General features: G+C 46.6%; 1 protein-coding gene across 2 annotated transcripts in view; it reads right to left on the reverse strand.

The window, feature by feature from the left end:
• Positions 1-19,091, reverse strand: part of TRAK2 (trafficking kinesin protein 2) — a 252,517-nt gene that overhangs the window by 104,575 nt on the left and 128,851 nt on the right. For both annotated transcript variants that reach the window (XM_063932597.1, XM_063932596.1), the window contains exon 4: positions 5,279-5,355. In XM_063932597.1, coding sequence (XP_063788667.1) covers positions 5,279-5,355 — 77 coding nt within the window. The remainder of the gene's footprint in view (positions 1-5,278; positions 5,356-19,091) is intronic.

A 19,091-nucleotide genomic window follows, 5' to 3' on the forward strand; every position in this document is an offset into this window, starting at 1 on the left:
CGATCGGTACACCCACGGTGTTACCAGAGCGTCCACAGCTATCGCCTGCGGGTCTCTTGACCTGGCGCAATATTTTTCTAGCTTTTTGTTTAGGCGGGACGCCATCATGTCCACCTGTGGTTTTTCCCACCGGTTTACAATCATTTGAAAGACTTCTGGATGAAGTCCCCACTCTCCCGGGTGGAGGTCGTGCCTGCTGAGGAAGTCTACTTCCCAGTTGTCCACTCCCGGAATGAACACTGCTGACAGTGCTAACACGTGATTTTCCGCCCATCGGAGAATCCTTGTGGCTTCTGCCATCGCCGTCCTGCTTCTCGTGCCGCCCTGTCGATTTACATGGGCGACTGCCGTGATGTTGTCTGACTGGATCAGTACCGGCTGGTTTTGAAGCAGGGGTTTTGCCTGACTTAGGGCATTGTAACTGGCCCTTAGTTCCAGAATATTTATGTGCAGGGAAGTCTCCTGACTTGACCATAGTCCTTGGAAGTTTCTTCCCTGTGTGACTGCTCCCCAGCCTCGAAGGCTGGCATCCGTGGTCACCAGGACCCAGTCCTGTATGCCGAATCTGCGGCCCTCTTGAAGATGAGCACTCTGCAGCCACCACAGCAGAGACACCCTTGTCCTTGGAGACAGGGTTATCAGACGATGCATCTGAAGATGCGATCCGGACCACTTGTCCAACAGGTCCCACTGAAAGGTTCTTGCATGAAACCTGCCGAATGGAATCGCTTCGTAGGAAGCTACCATTTTTCCCAGGATCCGCGTGCAGTGATGCACCGACACCTGTTTTGGTTTTAGGAGGCCTCTGACTAGAGATGACAGCTCCTTGGCCTTCTCCTCCGGGAGAAACACTTTTCTCTGTTCTGTGTCCAGAACCATCCCTAGGAACAGCAGGCGTGTCGTAGGGACCAGCTGTGACTTTGGAATGTTTAGAATCCAGCCGTGCTGTTGCAGCACTTCCCGAGATAGTGCTACCCCTACCAATAACTGTTCTCTGGACCTCGCCTTTATCAGGAGATCGTCCAAGTACGGGATAATTAAAACTCCCTTCCTTCGAAGGAGTATCATCATTTCCGCCATTACCTTGGTAAAGACCCTCGGAGCCGTGGAGAGACTGAACGGCAACGTCTGGAATTGGTAATGACAATCTTGTACCACAAACCTGAGGTACTCCTGGTGAGGATGGTAAATGGGGACATGTAGGTAAGCATCCTTGATGTCCAGCGATACCATGTAATCTCCCTCGTCCAGGCTCGCAATAACCGCCCTGAGCGATTCCATCTTGAACTTGAATTTTTTGATATATGTGTTCAAGGATTTCAAATTTAAAATGGGTCTCACCGAACCGTCCGGTTTCGGTACCACAAACATTGTGGAATAGTAACCCCTTCCTTGTTGAAGTAGGGGCACCTTTACTATCACTTGTTGTGAATACAGCTTTTGAATTGCCTGTAACACTGCCTCCCTGCCTGAGGGAGTGGTTGGCAAGGCAGATTTGAGGAAACGGCGGGGGGGAGACGTCTCAAATTCCAGTTTGTACCCCTGAGATACTATTTGAAGGATCCAGGGATCCACCCGTGAGCGAGCCCACTGCTTGCTGAAATGCTTGAGACGGGCCCCCACCGTACCTGGCTCTGCCTGTGGAGCCCCAGCGTCATGCTGTGGACTTAGAGGAAGCGGGGGAGGACTTTTGCTCCTGGGAACTGGCTGTATGCTCTGGGCAGAAAGGATGCGCCTTTAACCCGCTTGCCCCTATTGGGCCGAAAGGACTGTACCTGATAATACGGTGCTTTCTTTGGTTGTGAGGGAACATGGGGCAAAAATGTAGACTTCCCAGCTGTTGCTGTGGAAACGAGGTCCGAGAGACCATCCCCGAACAATTCCTCACCCTTATAAGGCAGAACTTCCATGTGTCGTTTGGAATCTGCATCACCTGTCCACTGCCGAGTCCATAACCCTCTCCTGGCAGAAATGGACATTGCACTAATTTTTGATGCCAGCCGGCAAATATCCCTCTGTGCATCTCTCATGTATAAAAGTGCGTCTTTGATATGCTCTACGTTCAGCAAAATAGTGTCCCTGTCTAGGGTATCTATATTTTCTGACAGGGAATCTGACCACGCAGCAGCAGCGCTGCACATCCAGGCTGAAGCTATAGCCGGTCTCAGTATCACACCTGTGTGTGTATATATAGATTTCAGGATAGCCTCCTGCTTTCTATCAGCAGATTCCTTCAGGGCGGCCGTATCCGGAGACGGTAGTGCCACCTTTTTTGACAAGCGTGTGAGCGCTTTATCCACCCTAGGGGATGTTTCCCAGCGTGACCTATCCTCTGGCGGGAAAGGGTACGCCATTAGTAACCTCTTAGAAATTACCATCTTTTTATCAGGGGAAGCCCACGCTTCTTCACACACTTCGGTAGTTTTTTCTCTCCAAACATTATACCCTTTTTTGTGGTACCGGGGGTAACATCAGAAATGTGCAACACATTTTTCATTGCCTCAATCATGTAACGTGTGGCCCTACTGGAAGTTACATTAGTCTCTTCGTCGTCGACACTGGAGTCAGTATCCGTGTCGACATCTGTGTCAACCATCTGAGGTAGCGGGCGTTTTAGAGCCCCTGATGGTTTTTGAGACGCCTGGGCAGGCACAGGCTGAGAATCCGGCTGTCCCACATTAGGTATGTCGTCAAACCTTTTATGTAAGGAGTCGACACTATCACGTAATTCCTTCCACAGCACCATCCACGCAGGTGTCGACCCCGCAGGGGGTGACATCACATTTACAGGCATCTGCTCCGCCTCCACATAAGCCTCCTCATCAAACATGTCGACACAGCCGTACCGACACACCGCAAACACACAGGGAATGCTCTGACAGAGGACAGGACCCCACAAAGCCCTTTGGGGAGACAGAGAGAGAGTATGCCAGCACACACCAGAGCGCTATATAACACTGGGATCCCACTATCAATGAGTGTTTTCCCTATAGCTGCTTTTTTATATATATTACATATATATGTATGTATACTGCGCCTAAATTTAGTGCCCCCCCTCTCTTTTTTACCCTTCTGTAGTTTTCTCAGACTGCAGGGGAGAGCCAGGGAGCTTCCTTCCAGCGGAACTGAGGGAAAAATGGCGCCAGTGTGCTGAGGGAGAAGCCCCGCCCCCTTTCCGGCGGACTTTCTCCCATTTTTCCTGTGATACTGGCAGGGGTAATTTTACATCTATATAGCCTCTGGGACTATATATGATGTATATTTTGCCAGCCAAGGTGTTATCTATTGCCCTCAGGGCGCCCCCCCCCCCAGCGCCCTGCACCCATCAGTGACCGAAGTATGAGGTGTACATGAGGAGCAATGGCGCACAGCTGCAGTGCTGTGCGCTACCTTGGTGAAGACTGAAGTCTTCTGCCGCCGATTTTCCGGACCTTCTTCGTGCTTCTGGCTCTGTAAGGGGGACGGCGGCGCGGCTCCGGGAACGAACACCAAGGTCGGGTCCTGCGGTCGATCCCTCTGGAGCTAATGGTGTCCAGTAGCCTAAGAAGCCCAACCTACCACCTGTTAGGTAGGTTCGCTTCTTCTCCCCTTAGTCCCTCGCTGCAGTGAGCCTGTTGCCAGCAGATCTCACTGAAAATAAAAAACCTAAATATACTTTCTTTCTAGGTGCTCAGGAGAGCCCCTAGTGTGCATCCAGCTCGGCCGGGCACAAGAATCTAACTGAGGTCTGGAGGAGGGTCTTAGTGGGAGGAGCCAGTGCACACCAGTAGTCTAAAGCTTTCTTTGTAGTTGTGCCCAGTCTCCTGCGGAGCCGCTAATCCCCATGGTCCTTACGGAGTCCCCAGCATCCACTTAGGACGTTAGAGAAATACTGGCTACCTGTACATGTGTGGGCAGCTGTATTCTTATGCTGGGTACACAGCCAGCCGACAAAGCGCCTGACCCACCATCACACTGACATAGGGGCCAACTGGGCATGCACTTACCAATCGGCCGCTCGATATGTTGGGGCAGACGTCACAAGTGTAAAGGCATTTCTATTCGCTCTCCCAACTGTGATGTCAGTCTCTGCAGGCAATGTACATGCGGCCGGTGGGTCCCCCGTACACACAGCTGCGGGGCCGGCGCGATATGTCTGTGAATGACGCAGTTCCGGTGTACACACCTGCCATCCCGGTACGGATATATTGTCCGCCACGTGACGGAACACTAAATCATTGTAGTGTGTACCCAGCATTACCCCGGGGCACAGTGCTCCTATGTCTGCTCCAACCCTGTGCATCACCTATAATACAGTGTATGAGTATATATATATATATATATATATATCTCATGTCCATGTAACTATATGAGGTGATGTATAGGTCCTATAGCATCTATAAATCCCGTTTCTCATCTCGTGGTATAGTTACATGGACATCAGGTTCTTGCACCTTCCCTGGGTCAGTGACTACTCACCCTAAGCTACAGCCAGCGCTCCACAGGTCACACATACAGCGTCTATCCCGTATAAGGGACCTGTTACATGTGTCACATTATTATTATCCTTTATTTATATGGCGTCACAAGGGTTCTGCAGCGCCCAATTACATAGTACATATGCACATAATGAAAACAGGAAAACAGTGACTCAGGGCTGTAACACACGCTCCGGTTTTTCCCGGATGGCAAAAAGCCGGACAAACTTTGTCCGGCTTTTTGCCATCCGGCAGAGTCTTTCCCACATAACGGCTTTGAGCCGTGTGTAATGCTGTGCGCATGCGCAGCAGAAACAACGGCTAAAAAACCCCGTTGTGTGTGAGAGGTCCCCTTCACACACACGGTCCACTGCCTACAAAGACGGCACGGCCCCGGCCCGGTAGCCGGACCTTCCAGTGGATATTTCTGACTGCAACCCGGTAGCCGTGCCGTGGCGTGTGAAAGGACCCTACACTTTACACCGTTAATTACAATACCGGCACGGGAAAAAGCCATCCAGCTTTTTCCCGGCCGGCAAAAGCCGCCGCGTGTGTTACAGCCCTTACAGATGAGGACAATATAGGACAAGTACGGGGTAACTAAGCATAACTACACCAGTAGACGACATAGAGATAAGTATCAGGTGGCTGAGAACTGCAGGATTTGTGCAGTTGAGGATTATTAAAGTAAGAAAAAGGATAAGCACATGAGGGAAGAGGGCCCTGCTCGTGAGAGCTTACAGTATAAAGGGGAGGGGTAGACAGACAGGGGTGACGCAGACGGGCTACATAGAGAGTTAGGACGAGAAGGATCACCTCACCTCTGCCAGCATGCGGCCCAGCACCTCCGCGTCATTGTAACTTCTCGTCATCTCGTCTATATTCTCCGAGCCCAGAACTGGAAGAGTCAATGGCAAATAGAAGATTAAAGGGACGTTCCTCAGCTGCATGGCATACAGAAACATACATTGTACAGTGCAGAGTATGCGTGGTCTGAGTACACTGTGGGGGGAGAGTACCCGGTCTCTGCTATCATGTAACAAGGGAACACTGGATCTCCTCCTACATCAGATGTATATTATCCTCATACCTCGGGTATATCCGTCATGTGTAACCCGTGATGTCATTATCATTTCCTGACAGCCATTCTATTTCTGTCACTCAGGTCTATAGCGCTATACACAGTCCTCTGTAACTATAGGAGGTAGCGGATAATCCTTTAGAATGTAAGCTCTCACGAGCAGGGCCCTCACCCTCACGTGCTTATCCTTCTCTTACTTAAACCATCCTCAATAATCCCGCGGTGTCTGCCACCTGATACGTATGTCAGTGTTAGTTACCCTGTACTTGTCCCGTATTGTCTCAGTCACTATTGTTCGGTTTTGATTTTTCCTTTATGTAATTGGGCGCTGCAGATCCCTTGTGGCGCCATAGACATAAAGGATAATAATAATAATGTGGTGAGGACAAAATCGAAAGAAACCCGTAACCCAGTCAGTGGCTAAACCTCAGCATGGCATTGTGCCATGTCCTGGCATTGAGACCCAGTGTACGGGGATCTTACACTCCTCTGTATTACCTGTATATGACATCACACAAACCCATATCCATTACTAGCTGACACCAAACACTTGTCCCTATTGCATTACATGGCAAAAATATTGCCGGCTACCGGGTGACCTCAGCATCAGATATAGGGTACATCAAACGCCGAGAGAGATGAGTGTCCTGCACAGTAATGGGCAGTAATAAGACACAGCACAGCCTTCTGTATGGTTATGTAGCTGTATAATCCCTGAGAAAGAGAGATGAGTGTCCTGCACAGTAATGGGCAGTAATAAGACACAGCCCAGCCTTCTGTACGGTTATGTAGCTGTATAATCCCTGAGAAAGAGAGATGAGTGTCCTGCACAGTAATAGGCAGTAATAAGACACAGCCCAGCCTTCTGTACGGTTATGTAGCTGTATAATCCCTGAGAAAGAGAGATGAGTGTCCTGCACAGTAATGGGCAGTAATAAGACACAGCCCAGCCTTCTGTACGGTTATGTAGCTGTATAATCCCTGAGAAAGAGAGATGAGTGTCCTGCACAGTAATGGGCAGTAATAAGACACAGCACAGCCTTCTGTACGGTTATGTAGCTGTATAATCCCTGAGAGAGAGAGATGAGTGTCCTGCACAGTAATAGGCAGTAATAAGACACAGCCCAGCCTTCTGTACGGTTATGTAGCTGTATAATCCCTGAGAAAGAGAGATGAGTGTCCTGCACAGTAATGGGCAGTAATAAGACACAGCCCAGCCTTCTGTACGGTTATGTAGCTGTATAATCCCTGAGAAAGAGAGATGAGTGTCCTGCACAGTAATGGGCAGTAATAAGACACAGCACAGCCTTCTGTACGGTTATGTAGCTGTATAATCCCTGAGAGAGAGAGATGAGTGTCCTGCACAGTAATGGGCAGTAATAAGACACAGCACAGCATTCTGTATGGTTATGTAGCTGTATAATCCCTGAGAGAGAGAGATGAGTGTCCTGCACAGTAATGGGCAGTAATAAGACACAGCACAGCATTCTGTATGGTTATGTAGCAGTATAATCCCTGAGAGAGAGAGATGTGTCCTGCACAGTAATAGGCAGTAATAAGACACAGCCCAGCCTTCTGTACGGTTATGTAGCTGTATAATCCCTGAGAAAGAGAGATGAGTGTCCTGCACAGTAATGGGCAGTAATAAGACACAGCACAGCCTTCTGTACGGTTATGTAGCTGTATAATCCCTGAGAGAGAGAGATGAGTGTCCTGCACAGTAATGGGCAGTAATAAGACACAGCACAGCATTCTGTATGGTTATGTAGCTGTATAATCCCTGAGAGAGAGAGATGAGTGTCCTGCACAGTAATGGGCAGTAATAAGACACAGCACAGCATTCTGTATGGTTATGTAGCTGTATAATCCCTGAGAGAGAGAGATGAGTGTCCTGCACAGTAATGGGCAGTAATAAGACACAGCACAGCATTCTGTATGGTTATGTAGCTGTAAAATCCCTGAGAGAGAGAGAGATGAGTGTCCTGCACAGTAATAGGCAGTAATAAGACACAGCACAGCCTTCTGTACGGTTATGTAGCTGTATAATCCATGAGAGAGAGAGAGATGAGTGTCCTGCACAGTAATAGGCAGTAATAAGACACAGCACAGCCTTCTGTACGGTTATGTAGCTGTATAATCCCTGAGAAAGAGAGATGAGTGTCCTGCACAGTAATGGGCAGTAATAAGACACAGCACAGCCTTCTGTACGGTTATGTAGCTGTATAATCCCTGAGAGAGAGATGAGTGTCCTGCACAGTAATAGGCAGTAATAAGACACAGCACAGCCTTCTGTACGGTTATGTAGCTGTATAATCCCTGAGAGAGAGAGATGAGTGTCCTGCACAGTAAAGGGCAGTAATAAGACACAGCACAGCCTTCTGTACGGTTATGTAGCTGTATAATCCCTGAGAGAGAGAGATGAGTGTCCTGCACAGTAATGGGCAGTAATAAGACACAGCACAGCCTTCTGTACGGTTATGTCGCTGTATAATCCCTGAGAGAGATGAGTGTCCTGCACAGTAATAGGCAGTAATAAGACACAGCACAGCCTTCTGTATGGTTATGTAGCTGTATAATCCCTGAGAGAGAGAGATGAGTGTCCTGCACAGTAATGGGCAGTAATAAAACACAGCACAGCCTTCTGTACGGTTATGTCGCTGTATAATCCCTGAGAGAGATGAGTGTCCTGCACAGTAATAGGCAGTAATAAGACACAGCACAGCCTTCTGTACGGTTATGTAGCTGTATAATCCCTGAGAGAGAGAGATGAGTGTCCTGCACAGTAATGGGCAGTAATAAGACACAGCACAGCCTTCTGTATGGTTATGTAGCTGTATAATCCCTGAGAGAGAGAGAGATGAGTGTCCTGCACAGTAATAGGCAGTAATAAGACACAGCACAGCCTTCTGTATGGTTATGTAGCTGTATAATCCCTGAGAGAGAGAGATGAGTGTCCTGCACAGTAATAGGCAGTAATAAGACACAGCACAGCCTTCTGTACGGTTATGTAGCTGTATAATCCCTGAGAGAGAGAGATGAGTGTCCTGCACAGTAATGGGCAGTAATAAGACACAGCACAGCCTTCTGTACGGTTATGTAGCTGTATAATCCATGAGAGAGAGAGAGATGAGTGTCCTGCACAGTAATAGGCAGTAATAAGACACAGCACAGCCTTCTGTATGGTTATGTAGCTGTATAATCCCTGAGAGAGAGAGATGAGTGTCCTGCACAGTAATGGGCAGTAATAAGACACAGCACAGCCTTCTGTACGGTTATGTAGCTGTATAATCCATGAGAGAGAGAGAGATGAGTGTCCTGCACAGTAATGGGCAGTAATAAGACACAGCACAGCCTTCTGTACGGTTATGTAGCTGTATAATCCCTGAGAGAGAGAGAAGAGTGTCCTGCACAGTAATAGGCAGTAATAAGACACAGCACAGCCTTCTGTACGGTTATGTAGCTGTATAATCCCTGAGAGAGAGAGAGATGAGTGTCCTGCACAGTAATAGGCAGTAATAAGACACAGCACAGCCTTCTGTATGGTTATGTAGCTGTATAATCCCTGAGAGAGAGAGATGAGTGTCCTGCACAGTAATAGGCAGTAATAAGACACAGCACAGCCTTCTGTACGGTTATGTAGCTGTATAATCCCTGAGAGAGAGAGATGAGTGTCCTGCACAGTAATGGGCAGTAATAAGACACAGCACAGCCTTCTGTACGGTTATGTAGCTGTATAATCCCTGAGAGAGATGAGTGTCCTGCACAGTAATAGGCAGTAATAAAACACAGCACAGCCTTCTGTACGGTTATGTAGCTGTATAATCCCTGAGAGAGATGAGTGTCCTGCACAGTAATGGGCAGTAATAAAACACAGCACAGCCTTCTGTACGGTTATGTAGCTGTATAATCCCTGAGAGAGATGAGTGTCCTGCACAGTAATAGGCAGTAATAAGACACAGCACAGCCTTCTGTACGGTTATGTAGCTGTATAATCCCTGAGAGAGATGAGTGTCCTGCACAGTAATGGGCAGTAATAAGACACAGCACAGCCTTCTGTATGGTTATGTAGCTGTATAATCCCTGAGAGAGATGAGTGTCCTGCACAGTAATAGGCAGTAATAAGACACAGCACAGCCTTCTGTACGGTTATGTAGCTGTATAATCCCTGAGAGAGATGAGTGTCCTGCACAGTAATGGGCAGTAATAAGACACAGCACAGCCTTCTGTACGGTTATGTAGCTGTATAATCCCTGAGAGTGAGAGATGAGTGTCCTGCACAGTAATGGGCAGTAATAAGACACAGCACAGCCTTCTGTACGGTTATGTAGCTGTATAATCCCTGAGAGAGATGAGTGTCCTGCACAGTAATAGGCAGTAATAAGACACAGCACAGCCTTCTGTACGGTTATGTAGCTGTATAATCCCTGAGAGAGATGTGTCCTGCACAGTAATGGGCAGTAATAAGACACAGCACAGCATTCTGTACGGTTATGTAGCTGTATAATCCCTGAGAGAGAGAGATGAGTGTCCTGCACAGTAATAGGCAGTAATAAGACACAGCACAGCCTTCTGTACGGTTATGTAGCTGTATAGTCCCTGAGAGAGAGAGAGAGGAGTGTCCTGCACAGTAATAAGACACAGCACAGCCTTCTGTATGGTTATGTAGCTGTATAATCCCTGAGAGAGGAGTGTCCTGCACAGTAATAAGACACAGCACAGCCTTCTGTACGGTTATGTAGCTGTATAATCCCTGAGAGAGAGAGAGAGGAGTGTCCTGCACAGTAATAAGACACAGCACAGCCTTCTGTACGGTTATGTAGCTGTATAATCCCTGAGAGAGAGAGAGAGAGAGGAGTGTCCTGCACAGTAATGGGCAGTAATAAGACACAGCACAGCCTTCTGTACGGTTATGTAGCTGTATAATCCCTGAGAGAGATGAGTGTCCTGCACAGTAATGGGCAGTAATAAGACACAGCACAGCCTTCTGTACGGTTAGGTCACTGTATAATCCCTAAGAGAGATGAGTGTCCTGCACAGTAATAGGCAGTAATAATACACAGCACAGCCTTCTGTACGGTTATGTAGCTGTATAATCCCTGAGAGAGAGAGATGAGTGTCCTGCACAGTAATAAAACACAGCACAGCCTTCTGTACGGTTACGTAGCTGTATAATCCCTGAGAGAGAGAGGAGTGTCCTGCACAGTAATAAAACACAGCACAGCCTTCTGTACGGTTACGTAGCTGTACAATCCATGAGAGTGAGATGAGTGTCCTGCACAGTAATGGGCAGTAATAAGACACAGCACAGCCTTCTGTACGGTTATGTAGCTGTATAATCCCTGAGAGAGAGAGATGAGTGTCCTGCACAGTAATAAAACACAGCACAGCCTTCTGTCTGGTTACGTAGCTGTACAATCCATGAGAGTGAGATGAGTGTCCTGCACAGTAATGGGCAGTAATAAGACACAGCACAGCCTTCTGTATGGTTATGTAGCTGTATAATCCCTGAGAGATGAGTGTCCTGCACAGTAATGGGCAGTAATAAGACACAGCACAGCCTTCTGTATGGTTATGTAGCTGTATAATCCCTGAGAGAGAGAGAGATGAGTGTCCTGCACAGTAATGGGCAGTAATAAAACACAGCACAGCCTTCTGTATGGTTATGTAGCTGTATAATCCCTGAGAGAGAGGAGTGTCCTGCACAGTAATGGGCAGTAATAAAACACAGCACGTCCTTCTGTATGGTTATGTAGCTGTATAATCCCTGAGAGAGAGAGAGGAGTGTCCTGCACAGTAATAAGAGACAGCACATCCTACTGTATGGTTATGTAGCTGTATAATCCCTGAGAGAGATGAGTGTCCTGCACAGTAATGGGCAGTAATAAAACACAGCACAGCCTTCTGTACGGTTATGTAGCTGTATAATCCCTGAGAGAGAGAGAGAGGAGTGTCCTGCATAGTAATAGGCAGTAATAAAACACAGCACATCCTTCTGTATGGTTATGTAGCTGTATAATCCCTGAGAGAGAGAGAGGAGTGTCCTGCACAGTAATGGGCAGTAATAAGACACAGCACAGCCTTCTGTACGGTTATGTAGCTGTATAATCCCTGAGAGAGAGAGATGAGTGTCCTGCACAGTAATGGGCAGTAATAAGACACAGCACAGCCTTCTGTATGGTTATGTCACTGTATAATCCCTGAGAGAGAGAGATGAGTGTCCTGCACAGTAATAGGCAATAATAATACACAGCACAGCCTTCTGTATGGTTATGTAGCTGTATAATCCCTGAGAGAGAGAGATGAGTGTCCTGCACAGTAATGGGCAGTAATAAGACACAGCACAGCCTTCTGTACGGTTATGTAGCTGTATAATCCCTGAGAGAGAGAGATGAGTGTCCTGCACAGTAATGGGCAGTAATAAAACACAGCACAGCCTTCTGTACGGTTATGTAGCTGTATAATCCCTGAGAGAGATGAGTGTCCTGCACAGTAATAGGCAGTAATAAGACACACCACAGCCTTCTGTACGGTTATGTAGCTGTATAATCCCTGAGAGAGAGAGATGAGTGTCCTGCACAGTAATGGGCAGTAATAAGACACAGCACAGCCTTCTGTACGGTTATGTAGCTGTATAATCCCTGAGAGAGATGAGTGTCCTGCACAGTAATGGGCAGTAATAAGACACAGCACAGCCTTCTGTACGGTTATGTAGCTGTATAATCCCTGAGAGAGATGAGTGTCCTGCACAGTAATAGGCAGTAATAAAACACAGCACAGCCTTCTGTACGGTTATGTAGCTGTATAATCCCTGAGAGAGATGAGTGTCCTGCACAGTAATAGGCAGTAATAAGACACAGCACAGCCTTCTGTACGGTTATGTAGCTGTATAATCCCTGAGAGAGATGAGTGTCCTGCACAGTAATGGGCAGTAATAAGACACAGCACAGCATTCTGTACGGTTATGTAGCTGTATAATCCCTGAGAGATAAGTGTCCTGCACAGTAATAAGACACAGCACAGCCTTCTGTACGGTTATGTAGCTGTATAAATCCCTGAGAGAGAGAGGAGTGTCCTGCACAGTAATGGGCAGTAATAAGACACAGCACAGCCTTCTGTACGGTTATGTAGCTGTATAATCCCTGAGAGAGATGAGTGTCCTGCACAGTAATGGGCAGTAATAAGACACAGCACAGCCTTCTGTACGGTTAGGTCACTGTATAATCCCTGAGAGAGATGAGTGTCCTGCACAGTAATAGGCAGTAATAATACACAGCACAGCCTTCTGTACGGTTATGTAGCTGTATAATCCCTGAGAGAGAGAGATGAGTGTCCTGCACAGTAATAAAACACAGCACAGCCTTCTGTACGGTTACGTAGCTGTATAATCCCTGAGAGAAAGATGAGTGTCCTGCACAGTAATGGGCAGTAATAAGACACAGCACAGCCTTCTGTACGGTTATGTAGCTGTATAATCCCTGAGAGATGAGTGTCCTGCACAGTAATAAGAGACAGCATAGCCTTCTGTATGGTTATGTAGCTGTATAATCCCTGAGAGAGAGAGAGATGAGTGTCCTGCACAGTAATGGGCAGTAATAAAACACAGCACAGCCTTCTGTATGGTTATGTAGCTGTATAATCCCTGAGAGAGAGGAGTGTCCTGCACAGTAATGGGCAGTAATAAAACACAGCACGTCCTTCTGTATGGTTATGTAGCTGTATAATCCCTGAGAGAGAGAGAGGAGTGTCCTGCACAGTAATAAGAGACAGCACATCCTACTGTATGGTTATGTAGCTGTATAATCCCTGAGAGAGATGAGTGTCCTGCACAGTAATGGGCAGTAATAAGACACAGCACAGCCTTCTGTACGGTTAGGTCACTGTATAATCCCTGAGAGAGATGAGTGTCCTGCACAGTAATAGGCAGTAATAATACACAGCACAGCCTTCTGTACGGTTATGTAGCTGTATAATCCCTGAGAGAAAGATGAGTGTCCTGCACAGTAATAAAACACAGCACAGCCTTCTGTACGGTTACGTAGCTGTACAATCCCTGAGAGTGAGATGAGTGTCCTGCACAGTAATGGGCAGTAATAAGACACAGCACAGCCTTCTGTACGGTTATGTAGCTGTATAATCCGAGAGAGGAGTGTCCTGCACAGTAATAAGACACAGCACAGCCTTCTGTACGGTTATGTAGCTGTATAATCCCTGAGAGACATGAGTGTCCTGCACAGTAATGGGCAGTAATAAGACACAGCACAGCCTTCTGTACGGTTATGTAGCTGTATAATCCCTGAGAGAGATGAGTGTCCTGCACAGTAATGGGCAGTAATAAGACACAGCACAGCCTTCTGTACGGTTATGTAGCTGTATAATCCCTGAGAGAGATGAGTGTCCTGCACAGTAATGGGCAGTAATAAGACACAGCACAGCCTTCTGTATGGTTATGTAGCTGTATAATCCCTGAGAAAGAGATGAGTGTCCTGCACAGTAATGGGCAGTAATAAGACACAGCACAGCCTTCTGTATGGTTATGTAGCTGTATAATCCCTGAGAGTGAGGAGTGTCCTGCACAGTAATGGGCAGTAATAAAACACAGCACAGCCTTCTGTACGGTTATGTAGCTGTATAATCCCTGAGAGAGAGGAGTGTCCTGCACAGTAATGGGCAGTAATAAAACACAGCACAGCCTTCTGTATGGTTATGTAGCTGTATAATCCCTGAGAGAGAGAGGAGTGTCCTGCACAGTAATAAGAGACAGCACATCCTACTGTATGGTTATGTAGCTGTATAATCCCTGAGAGAGAGAGAGATGAGTGTCCTGCACAGTAATGGGCAGTAATAAGACACAGCACAGCCTTCTGTACGGTTATGTAGCTGTATAATCCCTGAGAGAGAGATGAGTGTCCTGCACAGTAATGGGCAGTAATAAGACACAGCACAGCCTTCTGTATGGTTATGTAGCTGTATAATCCCTGAGAGTGAGGAGTGTCCTGCACAGTAATGGGCAGTAATAAAACACAGCACATCCTTCTGTACGGTTATGTAGCTGTATAATCCCTGAGAGAGAGGAGTGTCCTGCACAGTAATAGGCAGTAATAAAACACAGCACATCCTTCTGTATGGTTATGTCGCTGTATAATCCCTGAGAGATGAGTGTCCTGCACAGTAATAGGCAGTAATAAAACACAGCACAGCCTTCTGTATGGTTATGTCGCTGTATAATCCCTGAGAGATGAGTGTCCTGCACAGTAATAGGCAGTAATAAAACACAGCACAGCCTTCTGTATGGTTATGTCGCTGTATAATCCCTGAGAGATGAGTGTCCTGCACAGTAATAGGCAGTAATAAAACACAGCACATCCTTCTGTATGGTTATGTAGCTGTATAATCCCTGAGAGAGAGAGATGAGTGTCCTGCACAGTAATGGGCAGTAATAAGAAACAGCACAGCCTTCTGTATGGTTATGTAGCTGTATAATCCCTGAGAGAGAGGAGTGTCCTGCACAGTAATAGGCAGTAATAAGACACAGCACATCCTTCTGTACGGTTATGTAGCTGTAAAATCCCTGAGAGAGAGATGAGTGTCCTGCACAGTAATGGGCAGTAATAAGACACAGCACAGCCTTCTGTACGGTTATGTAGCTGTATAATCCCTGAGAGAGAGATGAGTGTCCTGCACAGTAATGGGCAGTAATAAAACACAGCACAGCCTTCTGTATGGTTATGTAGCTGTATAATCCCTGAGAGAGAGATGAGTGTCCTGCACAGTAATGGGCAGTAATAAGACACAGCACAGCCTTCTGTATGGTTATGTAGCTGTATAATCCCTGAGAGAGGAGTGTCCTGCACAGTAATGGGCAGTAATAAAACACAGCACAACCTTCTGTATGGTTATGTAGCTGTATAATCCCTGAGAGTGAGGAGTGTCCTGCACAGTAATGGGCAGTAATAAAACACAGCACAACCTTCTGTATGGTTATGTAGCTGTATAATCCCTGAGAGAGGAGTGTCCTGCACATTAATGGGCAGTAATAAAACACAGCACATCCTTCTGTACGGTTATGTAGCTGTATAATCCCTGAGAGAGAGATGAGTGTCCTGCACAGTAATGGGCAGTAATAAAACACAGCACATCCTTCTGTACGGTTATGTAGCTGTATAATCCCTGAGAGAGAGAGAGATGAGTGTCCTGCACAGTAATGGGCAGTAATAAAACACAGCACATCCTTCTGTACGGTTATGTAGCTGTATAATCCCTGAGAGAGATGAGTGTCCTGCACAGGCAGTAATAAAACACAGCACAGCCTTCTGTACGGTTATGTAGCTGTATAATCCCTGAGAGATGAGTGTCCTGCACAGTAATAGGCAGTAATAAAACACAGCACATCCATCTGTATGGTTATGTAGCTGTATAATCCCTGAGAGAGATGAGTGTCCTGCACAGTAATAGACAGTAATAAGACACAGCACAGCCTTCTGTATGGTTATGTAGCTGTATAATCCCTGAGAGAGAGATGAGTGTCCTGCACAGTAATAGGCAGTAATAAGACACAGCACAGCCTTCTGTATGGTTATGTAGCTGTATAATCCCTGAGAGAGATGAGTGTCCTGCACAGTAATAGGCAGTAATAAGACACAGCACAGCCTTCTGTACGGTTATGTAGCTGTATAATCCCTGAGAGAGATGAGTGTCCTGCACAGTAATGGGCAGTAATAAGACACAGCACAGCATTCTGTACGGTTATGTAGCTGTATAATCCCTGAGAGATAAGTGTCCTGCACAGTAATAAGACACAGCACAGCCTTCTGTACGGTTATATAGCTGTATAAATCCCTGAGAGAGAGAGGAGTGTCCTGCACAGTAATGGGCAGTAATAAGACACAGCACAGCCTTCTGTACGGTTATGTAGCTGTATAATCCCTGAGAGAGATGAGTGTCCTGCACAGTAATGGGCAGTAATAAGACACAGCACAGCCTTCTGTACGGTTAGGTCACTGTATAATCCCTGAGAGAGATGAGTGTCCTGCACAGTAATAGGCAGTAATAATACACAGCACAGCCTTCTGTACGGTTATGTAGCTGTATAATCCCTGAGAGAGATGAGTGTCCTGCACAGTAATAAAACACAGCACAGCCTTCTGTACGGTTACGTAGCTGTATAATCCCTGAGAGAAAGATGAGTGTCCTGCACAGTAATAAAACACAGCACAGCCTTCTGTACGGTTACGTAGCTGTACAATCCCTGAGAGTGAGATGAGTGTCCTGCACAGTAATGGGCAGTAATAAGACACAGCACAGCCTTCTGTACGGTTATGTAGCTGTATAATCCCTGAGAGATGAGTGTCCTGCACAGTAATAAGAGACAGCATAGCCTTCTGTATGGTTATGTAGCTGTATAATCCCTGAGAGAGAGAGAGATGAGTGTCCTGCACAGTAATGGGCAGTAATAAAACACAGCACAGCCTTCTGTATGGTTATGTAGCTGTATAATCCCTGAGAGAGAGGAGTGTCCTGCACAGTAATGGGCAGTAATAAAACACAGCACGTCCTTCTGTATGGTTATGTAGCTGTATAATCCCTGAGAGAGAGAGAGGAGTGTCCTGCACAGTAATAAGAGACAGCACATCCTACTGTATGGTTATGTAGCTGTATAATCCCTGAGAGAGATGAGTGTCCTGCACAGTAATGGGCAGTAATAAGACACAGCACAGCCTTCTGTACGGTTAGGTCACTGTATAATCCCTGAGAGAGATGAGTGTCCTGCACAGTAATAGGCAGTAATAATACACAGCACAGCCTTCTGTACGGTTATGTAGCTGTGTAATCCCTGAGAGAAAGATGAGTGTCCTGCACAGTAATAAAACACAGCACAGCCTTCTGTACGGTTACGTAGCTGTACAATCCCTGAGAGTGAGATGAGTGTCCTGCACAGTAATGGGCAGTAATAAGACACAGCACAGCCTTCTGTACGGTTATGTAGCTGTATAATCCCTGAGAGACATGAGTGTCCTGCACAGTAATAAGACACAGCACAGCCTTCTGTACGGTTATGTAGCTGTATAATCCCTGAGAGACATGAGTGTCCTGCACAGTAATGGGCAGTAATAAGACACAGCACAGCCTTCTGTACGGTTATGTAGCTGTATAATCCCTGAGAGAGATGAGTGTCCTGCACAGTAATGGGCAGTAATAAGACACAGCACAGCCTTCTGTACGGTTATGTAGCTGTATAATCCCTGAGAGAGAGAGAGATGAGTGTCCTGCACAGTAATGGGCAGTAATAAGACACAGCACAGCCTTCTGTACGGTTATGTAGCTGTATAATCCCTGAGAGATGAGTGTCCTGCACAGTAATAGGCAGTAATAAAACACAGCACATCCTTCTGTATGGTTATGTAGCTGTATAATCCCTGAGAGAGAGAGATGAGTGTCCTGCACAGTAATAGACAGTAATAAGACACAGCACAGCCTTCTGTATGGTTATGTAGCTGTATAATCCCTGAGAGAGAGAGATGAGTGTCCTGCACAGTAATAGGCAGTAATAAGACACAGCACAGCATTCTGTATGGTTATGTAGCTGTATAATCCCTGAGAGAGAGATAAGTGTCCTGCACAGTAATAAAACACAGCACAGCCTTCTGTATGGTTATGTAGCTGTATAATCCCTGAGAAAGAGATGAGTGCCCTGCACAGTAATGGGCAGTAATAAGACACAGCACAGCCTTCTGTATGGTTATGTAGCTGTATAATCCCTGAGAGAGAGAGAGATGAGTGTCCTGCACAGTAATGGGCAGTAATAAGACACAGCACAGCCTTCTGTATGGTTATGTAGCTGTATAATCCCTGAGAGAGAGAGAGGAGTGTCCTGCACAGTAACAGGCAGTAATAAGACACAGCACATCCTTCTGTACGGTTATGTAGCTGTATAATCCCTGAGAGAGAGGAGTGTCCTGCACAGTAATAGGCAGTAATAAAACACAGCACATCCTTCTGTATGGTTATGTCGCTGTATAATCCCTGAGAGATGAGTGTCCTGCACAGTAATAGGCAGTAATAAAACACAGCACAGCCTTCTGTATGGTTATGTCGCTGTATAATCCCTGAGATGAGTGTCCTGCACAGTAATAGGCAGTAATAAAACACAGCACATCCTTCTGTATGGTTATGTAGCTGTATAATCCCTGAGAGAGAGAGATGAGTGTCCTGCACAGTAATGGGCAGTAATAAGAAACAGCACAGCCTTCTGTATGGTTATGTAGCTGTATAATCCCTGAGAGAGAGAGGAGTGTCCTGCACAGTAATAGGCAGTAATAAGACACAGCACATCCTTCTGTACGGTTATGTAGCTGTAAAATCCCTGAGAGAGAGATGAGTGTCCTGCACAGTAATGGGCAGTAATAAGACACAGCACAGCCTTCTGTACGGTTATGTAGCTGTATAATCCCTGAGAGAGAGATGAGTGTCCTGCACAGTAATGGGCAGTAATAAAACACAGCACAGCCTTCTGTATGGTTATGTAGCTGTATAATCCCTGAGAGAGAGATGAGTGT

Source organism: Pseudophryne corroboree, chromosome 7 (assembly GCF_028390025.1).
Source record: "Pseudophryne corroboree isolate aPseCor3 chromosome 7, aPseCor3.hap2, whole genome shotgun sequence".
NCBI classification, from domain to species: domain Eukaryota; kingdom Metazoa; phylum Chordata; class Amphibia; order Anura; family Myobatrachidae; genus Pseudophryne; species Pseudophryne corroboree.